The 10,871-nt window shown below is 38.0% G+C and overlaps 1 protein-coding gene across 1 annotated transcript in view; it reads right to left on the reverse strand.

Annotated features, from left to right (window-relative positions):
* The window catches only part of LOC122755125, a 70,762-nt gene extending 60,731 nt beyond the window's left edge, over nt 1-10,031 (reverse strand). Inside the window, exon 1 of the mRNA XM_044003481.1 lies at nt 9,827-10,031. Within this exon, the coding sequence (XP_043859416.1) occupies nt 9,827-10,031 (205 nt within the window). The remainder of the gene's footprint in view (nt 1-9,826) is intronic.
* Nucleotides 10,032-10,871: the final 840 nt, after the last annotated feature.

Below are 10,871 nucleotides of genomic sequence, written 5' to 3' on the forward strand. Positions count from 1 at the left end.
GCCAAATGAATTTTTTAAGTAATTGTTTTCTTCAGTCAATCTTTGTGCTTCCTTTTCCAAGTTGCTGGTTCTTTTTTCATAATTTTCTTGCGTTGCTTTCATTTCTCTCTCCATTTTTTCTTCTACCTCTCTCAACTGATTTTTAAAATCCTTTTTGAGCTTTTCCAAGAAGGCTTTTTGGTCTTGAGACCAATTCATCTTCCCTCTTGAGGCTTCACATGTTGGCAGTTTGAGAGTATTGTCCTTATCTGAGTTCATGTTTAGCTCTTCCCTGTCGACACTGAAGCTCTCAATGGTAAGAGCTCTTTTTTGTTTCTTACTTATATTGAAGCTTATTATTATTATTATTTTAAGTTGAGTTCTGCTCTTGGGGCACAAGGGTCACTGTTTCAAGCTTCTTGTGCTGGGAGATAGGGGCTGTGTCACTGGCTTTCTACTGTGAGGCCTCTATGGCTTGTGGATTTCTTACCGGCCTGGGCTTGCTCCCTGTGCTTGCTCTAGGTGCTGGGACAGCCAGGCCCAGTTGCACCTGTCCTGTGATTGGCCCTCCAGCTGGCAGCCTGCTCTCTCTACTAGTGCTGGTGGATCTCACAACTGGCCTGTTGCACTACCAGCTTGCTGAGCTAGGATCAAGGGGCCTCAGTTGCTCGACTGTGGCCAAGAGCTTCCTGTTGACTTGCCCAGATGCCCTCAGTGCTGTGCTGTGCTGTCTGAGCCACGCTGTGCTCCCTTTTTGCCTGAGTGAGACTGACCTTTCCTGAAGTCTTCTAAATTATCTCAGGTTGGAAGATTGTGTCTCTTTGTCTTTTTGTAGGTTCTGTAGTTTCAGAATCTGTTTAGAGGCTTGATTTAATGTTGTTTTTTAGGGAAACTTGGGAGAGCTCAGGCAACTTCCTGGCTTCTCTCTGCCAACTTGGCTCTTCCCCCCAAAGTAGAAGCTTAATGAATATTTATTGACTGACTGATAGGTAGAGGACAACAAGAATGGAAAAGGGCTTTAAGTCTATATAATATTAGTAATAGTTAATGGAACTGGGGATTTTTCACCTAAAAGAGATTGGACATGTGGAAGAGGGATTAGAATTTTTATATTTGGATCCAGAGGGTAGAACCAAAAGCAATGGGTAGAAGTTACAAAGATAGAAATATAATTTTAACATAAGGGAACATTCTCTCACAATTAAAGCTGTCCAAAAGTGGAATGGGCTGTCTCAGGAGGTAATAAGTTCTCTCTCACTGTGATACTTTGATAATGAGCTGGTCAATTACTTTTCCAGTATGTAATAGTCCAAATTCCTTTTTGAGAATTGGTTAGATTAGGGGCAGCTAGGTGGTACAGTGAATAGAGTACCAGCCCTGGAGTCAGGAGGACCTGAGTTCAAATCCAGCCTCAGACACTTACTAGCTGTGTTACCCTGGGAAAGTTACTTAACCCTGATTGCCTCCAAAAAGAAAGAAAGAAGTAGTTAGATTAGATTGCTGATGAGTTCCCTTCCAACTGTAAGACCTGTGATTCTGTAAAATAAATATTCACCAAATATTAAATGCATTGAATTATCAAGCATCTTGTTCTGTGAGCTGCTGAAGGACAAGTGGGGCATTGAGTTTGAATTAAAAGACCTCTCAAATCTATTTTATATACCAGTTTTACTAATGGTGAGAATGGTAGTTCATGAAATAATAAAGCTCCATCTTAACAGTTTCACAGAAGCAGGTTTGAATCCTGCCTCATATTCATGTTTTCTGGGACCGTGGAAAAGTTAATTATTTTCCATGTACCTCAATTTCCTCCTTTGGATTAATCTTCTAAATTCTAAATGGGTTACAATCTGTATCACAGAACCTTTCTGTATTCTTATATTGTGTTTCTACTTTATATTTTTAATATGACTCATTTCCAACAAAATAGTCAGTTTATTCAGCTTTGTAAACTGTTCAAGAATAATTAGGTTCTTTAGAATTCAATTTATCATAAAGTATTTTTATCATATTTACCATTGACATGATGTCCAGTACTACGCATCTGTACCAACTGTGACTCCTCGTGTAGCTAAGAGACCAGGAAATAATAATTTCTGTGGAAAATCAACAAAGAGAAAAAGAGAATCAAAGTACATCAGATTTATCTGATGTCAGATTTTCATGAGGACTTGATTTCCTGTTGGTCTATGCCAGTTTATTTAGTTTGATCTGTGCACAGATATCAGGGTTTACTTTTGTCTTGCATATTTTAAGCTAAGTTCTACTTCTGATATGTATTGACTGTGTGATAATGGACAAGCTATTTAGCCTCCAAGTAACTTGGGCAACTCTGTAAGACAATTGGCAGAGCAATTGCTGACCTCAATTGAAATATGGAGTTTCCTCTGTTGTTTATCATCTATATGATCTGAGGCATTATTTAATCTCTTTAGGCCTCAGTTTCTTCAGGTCAAGGAGTATGCACAGCTTAATAGTATTTTGGGCATTGTTCCAAACTGTTTTCCAGAATGGTTGAACTAGTTCACAGCACCACCAACACTACGTTAGCATACCCATTTCCCCACATCCCCTCCAGGATTTGTCATTTTCCTTTTTTGTCATTTTAGTTAATCTGATTGGTATAAGGTGCTAACTCAGAGTTTCTTCCATCCATACTCAATCTCTTTCATCTTTAAAATAAGGGGGGGGTGTGAATCTTCATGGTATTAAAGGTTAATTAAAGATATCCATTTTTATACTATGATCTTATGGTCTCTATGCCCATGAGTTTACAAATTGGGTATAATTTTGAAAAATGTAATTTATAGACTACAACCACAAGCACATAATTGTTGCAGAGTGTGGCAACAGTGTTGATTGGTGAAGCTCATGTTTTTAATGTAATAAAAAAAGAAGAAAAATGTATCTTAGCTGATTTGAGGTGGATTGCCCTTCCTTGAAACAGTTGTCAGATGATTAGAATTTATTCACTAAAGGAATCAACAATTCCTGTGCCTCTTCCATGGAGTTTCTTTCCATTCTTTTCCCGTTATATAACATGTAAGGGAGTCAAGGTGATATTGAAAACCTATAGTTAATGGGCAATACTTCCTGATTACATAACAAGGGGCACAAGGGATTCTAACTCAGCAAAGAATGTCAGAAATGCTACTCAATTCGCACAATGGTCCATTCATCCACTGCCCCACTTCTGTTTCTTACAGAGGCACCCAAAGTGATGATAGTACAGTGAGGTATAAAGAAGGCTATTTCCTTTGAGAGTAATGCTGACCCAAGTGGTGGGAAATTTTATAGCTCCAATTAATCTAAAGAAAGCTGGACCAGGAGAGTGGCCTAATAAGGACTTCCACTAAGACAGATGTAATCCTGTTCTCTCATCTATATTATGGGGGAATTTCTTATTCTTTTGGTTCATAGCCCCCACTCAAAGAATTTGGGGAAATGATTTTGTGAATAATTTAAAAAATGTATATTTTGACAATTTAAAGTTTTTTTCTCCCAGTAACTCACTTTTATTTTATTTTTGATTCTGAATTCTCTCTTTCCCTGCTCCCTCTCACACACACTGAGAAGGCAAGAAAACCAAAATCCATTATAACACATACATACATGCATATATAAATACATACATATATCTATATCTATATCTATCTATATACATACATACCTACATATAGAACTATATTTATAGTCATATAAAACAAATTCTGTCCAAGAAGAGAAGAAAACATGTTTCAGGATTCACTCATGTTTTATCATGAGTCCTTTGGAACTTTGCTTGGTTATTTTATTGATCAGAATTATGAAGACTTTCAAAGTTAAATGTCTTTTCAATATTTCTGTTACTGTATAACTTGCTCTGTTGATTCTGCTCACTTCATTCTGAAGCAATTCATACAGGTCTCTTCAGGGTTTTCCTAAATCATCTTCATGATTTCTTATAGCACAATATTCATTAATTCCATCATATTCATTTACCATAACCTTTTCAACCATTCCCTAATTGATGGGCATCCCCTCAGTTTCCAATTCTTTGACACCATGAAAAGGAACTTCCCTAAATATTTTTGCACATATGGGTCTTTTCCCTCTTTGATCTATTTGAGGGCTTAGATCTAATAGCATTATTCCTAGGTCAAAGAGTATGCACAGTTTAATAGTATTATGGGCATAGTTCCAAATTGCTTTCCAGAGTGGTTGAACTAATTCACAGCACCACAAACAGTACATTAGAGTATCCGTTTCCCCACACCCCCTCCAGTATTTGGCAGTTTTCTTTTTTGTCATTTTAGTTAATCTGATTGGTATGTGGTGGCAACTCAGAGTTGTTTTGATTTACATTTCTCTATTAGTGATTTAAAGCATTTTCTCCCCCATGAGGCTATTGATAGCTCTGGTTTCTTCCTCTAAAAACTTTCTATTCATATCCTTTGACCATTAATCAATTAGTGAAGGGCTTTTATTCTTGTAAATTTGAATCAGTTTGCTATATATCTTAGAAATGGACCATTATCAGAGAAGTTTGATGTAAAGATTTTTCTCCTAGAGTTTTGCTTTTCTTTTAACTTCAGCTATCTTGGTTTTGTTTCTAAAAGACCTTTCAAATTTTAGGCAATAAAAATTATTCATTTTATTTGCTGTGAACCTTTCTATCACTTGTTTGGTCATGAACTCTCCCCTATCCATAAATCTGACAGATGATTTCCTCCATGTTGCATTAATTTGCTTATAATGTCACCTTTATATCTAAATCACATACTTTTTCAAAGTGTATCTTGGCATATGGTCTGGTCTTTTCAACAAGAATGCTTGAAGGTCCTCTATTTTATTAAAGGTCCATTTTCCCCCATAGGAATATATTTAGTTTCCCTAGGGAGCTTAGTTTTGGTTGTAATCTTATATCTTTGGCTTTCTGGAACATCAATTTCCCAGCTCTCTGCTTCTTCAGCTTGTTAGCTATGAAGTTTTGTATAATCCTGACTAAGGTTCCATAGTACTTAAATTCATTCTTTCTGACTTCTTTCAGTAATTTTTTCTTTTACCTGGAAGCTCTGGATTTTGGGCTATAATATTCCTGGGAGTTTTTATTATTCCTTTCATGAGGTGACCAGTAGATTCTTTGGATTCCTACTTTGCTTTCTGGTTCTAAGATATCTAAGCAGTTTTCTTTTATAATTTCTTGAAATATGATGCTTAGCATCTTTTTTATTTGTTTGTTTATAGCTCTCAGGTATTTCTGTGACTTTGTGTGTGTGTATGTTTTTTGTGGGGCAATGAGGGTTAAGCGACTTGCCCAGGGTCACACAGCTAGTGAGTGTCCGTCCGTCCTTCCTTCCTTCCTTCCTTCCTTCCTTCCTTCCTTCCTTCCTTCCTTCCTTCCTTCCTTCCTTCCTTCCTTCCTTCCTTTCTGTGGGACAATGAGGGTTAAGCGACTTGCCCAGGGTCACACAGCCAGTAAGTGTCAAGTGTCTGAGGCTGGATTTGAACTCAGGTCTTCCTGAATCCAGGGTTGGTGCTTTATCCACTGTGCCACTTAGCTGCTCCAGGGGTTATTTTTTCAATAAAATTTGGTACGTCATTTACCAAGCTATTAATTATTTTGTCATATCTTTCTTGTATAGCTGATTTCCTTCTCATTTTTTTTCCTCTACCACTCTCATTCAGTTAAAAAAATAACTTTGAAACCTGGAAGGACTTACATGAACTGATGCAGAATGAGATGAGCAGAACCAGGAGAATATTGTGTGTTGATCAACTGTGATAGACTTGATTCTTCTCAGCAATATAATGGTCCAAGATAGTTCCAAAGGACTCATGATGGCAAATGTTCTCTAAATCCAGAAAAAAAAAAAGAACTATGGAATCTAGATGCAGATTGAACCATACTATCTCTATTTTTTTTGTTGTTTTTTGAGATTTTTCCTTTTTGCTTTGATTCCTCTTGTACAGCCCAACTAATGCAGAAATATGTTTAATGTGATTTGCACATATATAACCTATATCGGATTGCTTGCTGTCTTGGGAAGAGGGGAGGGAAGGAGAAAAAATTGAAACCAGAAATCTTATAAAAACAAATGTTGCAAACTATCTCTACATGTAACTGTAAAATCATAAAATATTTTTATGGAAAAAATAAATAAATTACAAAAACCTCTTTAACTTCTAGGAATTCTTATTGGACTTATGTCCAATCTGCATTTTTCTCTGAGGCTTTGCTTATAGATGTTTCCAAGTCATTGTCTTCTGTGTTTATGTCTTGAGTTTTTTTTTGTTTTTTAATCACCATAGTCAGTATTTGTGGGTAGGTTCTTTCCCTCCTCATTCTTCCAACCTGCTTCTTGAATTTGACTTAGTGGTAGCACTGGCCTTTGAGCACTTCTGAAGATGTTTGACCTGAGTTTCTGTCCTTTTATGTTTCTCTGTTGCTTTCATAGCTTAATCTGCTCAGTATACAATTTTCATTGTTCCCAAAGTTGTGTGATCTGGGAAGAGGTCTATTCACTGCCCTTGTTATCTGAGTTCTGCAAGTTCCTGCTTCAGGTTTGGATCTGCTAACTTGTTTATGGATGAGTTTCAGTAGACTTATGCTAGACTCATTCACTATTAGCCCACTAGGAATTTATGAAGATTCAGAATGACCGAACTGCTGGTTCTCCTTGCCCTCATTATTCTACTGCAGGCTTATATGACATCTATTCCTGTCCCCAGTACTAATTCAGATATTCCCTGGGATTTTTGTGCTCTGTGTCAGCACCCTTTCCATCCCTGAATGCTGGAATGCTCTTTGCTGCTAGTATCAATGTGAGCTCCTAGGGAACCCTAATACTAGTGTATATAGAAATCTCTATATATTTCCCTAAACTGGCCTGGGATTGATACATGACTCTATATGACTTTCCGTGGCTTTTCTTATCTGAATTTGGTCTGGCACATTGTGGAAGAGGTGTCCTGGGTGAGTTGGCAAAAATGCTTCTTCTTACTTCTGTATCTTCACTTCACCCCATGAATGGTTTTATGGCATTCTATGTTCTTTCACCTTCACCCCTCCCACCAATATACTGAGACCAATTCCCCCCTTGTGAGTAGATAGATTGCAGCATTACAAAGGCAGGTTTTATTAAAAGGAAGAAAGCAAAATAGACCTCTTGGAAATGAATAGCCATTATTCTCAAAGATCTATGTAAATACCCAGAGTGATTTGTAGTCCTGAGTATAAAACTTCTCTGGTAGAGACTTTTCCTCACAAATTCTATCTTAAAACACTGTTATAGGAATATTCCTTGGTTGCCCCCTGTCCTCAATGTAGTTGACGAGACAAGTGGAGTTTCCCTTTCTCTCTATCTCTATGTCTCTGTCTTTCTTTCCATGTCTGTCTCTCTGTCTCTTACTCTGTCTCTCTCTGTCTCTGTCTGTCTGTCTGTCTCCCTCTCTCTCCCCTTTCCTTAGCCCCCATTAGTCCTCCAGTTTCTTAGGTGTCATCAAAGCATTTTAATAGTCTTTCAATATTTCAGTCTTTTCTCTCCATTCATTCTTTTCTCTTTTGGTTGCCTTTGTTTTCTCCCCATAACTGCTCCTCCCTTAACTTATTCAGTTTCTCATTTACCAATCTATAGCCACATGTATGCACTGGGGATAGATACACTGTATTTTACCCAGCAATTCTACAAAGGAATGAACAAATGAAAGGGAATGGGCAAATATTCCAGAACTTGCATGCTCTTGTTCGTTCTCTGTCTCTCTGTCTCTCTGTCTCTCTCTCCATATATATATATCCCTAGCAAAAAAGAAGGTTATGAATTGGGTGAACTCTGTGGAACCCAGACATTTTTGTTTTCTTGGTAACAAATTCTTCAGCATGTTACATCTTTGCTCAATTGTTTTGATTCTGGTGCTGACCTCTTATTTTTGATCTGTATGCAATCTTCTGCCTCCATCAGGTTATTAACATTTTATTTCTGGAAAACTTTACTGCCTTTCTTGGCACAAAGAATTACATACTTCTGACCCCTCTGTGCATAGAGACTTTTTGGTCACAGACTTTCCTATCTATTGGGCAACCTGATCTGGAGTTTTTCAACCAGTACAATGGAAAATCCTCATCCCCAGTACACTGCAGGTGTCATTGCTAGCATTCTCCTATAGCAGGGCCTGGAACAATACCACTGATTTGCTATAAGTCATGGTGCTTACCTCTATGTTATCTTCAGATGTCAGGGAAAATATCACAGGTGTCATGTCTCTAACTATCTTAAGAGGTTTTGAGATGTTGTTTTTTCACATGTATGATAGGTCTCTTTCTGAGAGAAACATAATGGGGTCAAGCACACTTTGGGGGACTTCTCAATTGTCTAGTTCATTGGTGCCACCTAAATAATCTAGGAACTTCCTATATCACTAAGTATGTTATTACCAACTCTCCTTGCAAATACCTTACAATTTTAAAGAATAAAAGTTTGTCAGTGAAAACAAATAGAACCCAACTTAGAATCTATAGAAATAACAATACCCATGAAAGAACCCTTCCTGAAAGGCCTTTATAAGTTTAGCCCCTTGAATGGCTCATTAATACATGCCTTATATTGAGAATCTCCTATGGTCTTTCCCCATCAGATCCTTTGCATCTCTCCTTTTGCAGCCCTCCTCAGCTCCCTGTGGATGAAGACCAACATCTTTTTTTGTGGCTCTCAAATTTTAAAAATTCACCTCAATTCATCTTCTATGTTGAATTCTCATCTCCTTTTCCCACAATTTTTACTAGTATTGTCCCAGTCTTGTCAAATCAATGGTGACTGTATGTGACTCCTTTAAGAGACAAATTTCCTGTTCTTTCTGGACAATCACTTGGTGATCTATTCTTGCCCCTCCCTCCTGACCCTATCCAGCTCTAACACTGATCCAACAAGGGATGGTACTCTGGGGTTTTACCCCTGGATTATAAATCTGGTACTGTCTTGCCATTATGGGAGAGAGAGTGTCATGAAAACCTAGGGAGGAGAGGGCAAAAAAGAGCAGAGGATGATTCTGTGTTAAAAGGAAGAGGACTGAGAAAGACCATTGGACTTGGCAGTTGAAAGATCATTAGTGGGGCGGCTAGGTGGCACAGTGGATAAAGCACCAGCTCTGGATTCAGGAGGACCCGAGTTCAAATCCGGCCTCAGACACTTGACACTTACTAGCTGTGTGACCCTAGGCAAGTCACTTAACACCCATTGTCCCGCAAAAAAAAAAAAAGATCATTAGTAACTTTTGAGAGAGAAGTTTTGAGTGAATGATGAGGTTAGAAGTCAAATTGTGGAGTTAAGAAGAGTGTGAGAAAATGTGGCAGCACATGATGTTGATGGCCTACTCAAGGAGCTGAACCCCAAAAGTCCCTAGTGATATGGGGCAATAGTTAGTGGAGATGGCTGGATAGGGTGAGGATTTTTTGAGGGTGGGGGAGACATGGGCATATTTGTAGCCGGTAAAGAAGCAGCCAGTAGACAGGGAGAGATTGAAGACAAATGAGAGAGTGCAGATGATAGAGGAAACAATCTGCTAGAGAGGACAAAGGACACCAAATTATACTGAAATATCATTATTAAAATATTAAAAAAACACAAGAATTTCATGGTTCTCAGCTTAAGAACTCCTTCAATGATTGAAGCATCATCCATCATCCCCAAGAGAAATGACAAAGGCAATCCAGGGTAGACATTTTGACTTTCAATTATCATGAAAAACTCCCCCTCCCCCCCAAAAAGTAAGCAGACAAAAGTTATAGATGTAGCTTGTTCTAGATGGAAAGTGGTGATAAGATTTTCTTTGACTGTTTCCCTTCCCCTTCATTACATGCCTCTTCCTTTACCTTCAGTCTCTTCAACTATATTCACTTTTACTCGGGCTTCCTTTGAAACTTCTCCAGAAGCTGTCACAGATGTAGAGTGCATCAGCTCAGATGCTCCTGAGTAAAGGTGTGAGAGAACTGGTGAAGCCCCCTTCTGCGAACCACATGGTCTGCCAGTTTGCCAACTGATTTGTGGCCAGAATTTAATTCTCTGAATTTCTACCATGGAGCTCTGCTGTTGTTACTGTAGAAGAGAGCTGGTAATAAGAGAAGGACCATAGAATGGTGGGAATGATAGTCTCCCTTCTCTTGATTAACTAAAACTGTTAAGAGGGATGGAGTCTTGCTTTGTGGCATGATTTAGAAGGCAGGAATCGGGAAGGAAACTAATAAAATGTCTGTGTGTATGTATGTGTGTGTGTGTGTGTGTGTGTGTGTGTTCCTTTCTTAATAGCTTTTGATTGTAGCAGCCAATTACAACCTAATTTGACAGACTGGCAAAGGGCCCAAAACTTAGTTATAGCTGCCAAATTTCAGTGCTTTGGTTGTACACAGAAGGGAGATACAGCTCTTTGTTTTTACCTGAAAAATTTCAGTGTCTTTGAATGCCACTTATGTGATGATATAGGATACCATATATTTAGAGATCCAGGCACCATTTGAAACAGGGACACTATGGGAACTGGGGATTTAGTTAGTGGTCATATAGATGTGACAATTCAAAATTACTTGTTGGCTATGAGACTTTTGTCAATTGGTTCTTATAAAGAGAAGTGAAAGGCTTTTTGGATAGCCAGCTGGATTTGTTAAAACTTGGGTGTAATACCATTCTATTCAGCTCTTTGTTTCTTGCACTGCCTATTCACATCTGAATGGGATGGTATTGGAAAAGCATGGTGAAAAGAAAAAGTGAGAGAACAATCATTAAATTCCACTAAAAACATTTCAGATGCACTATATCTTAACTTTAGAGTACATAGACTTGAACATATAAGAATAATATTTCCATAAGATTTTAAGACTTTCCATACACTGGTCCTGTGAGATTAGGTAGCATTATTAAGCA

The sequence above is a fragment of the Dromiciops gliroides genome, chromosome 4 (genome assembly GCF_019393635.1).
Source record: "Dromiciops gliroides isolate mDroGli1 chromosome 4, mDroGli1.pri, whole genome shotgun sequence".
Classification (NCBI taxonomy): domain Eukaryota; kingdom Metazoa; phylum Chordata; class Mammalia; order Microbiotheria; family Microbiotheriidae; genus Dromiciops; species Dromiciops gliroides.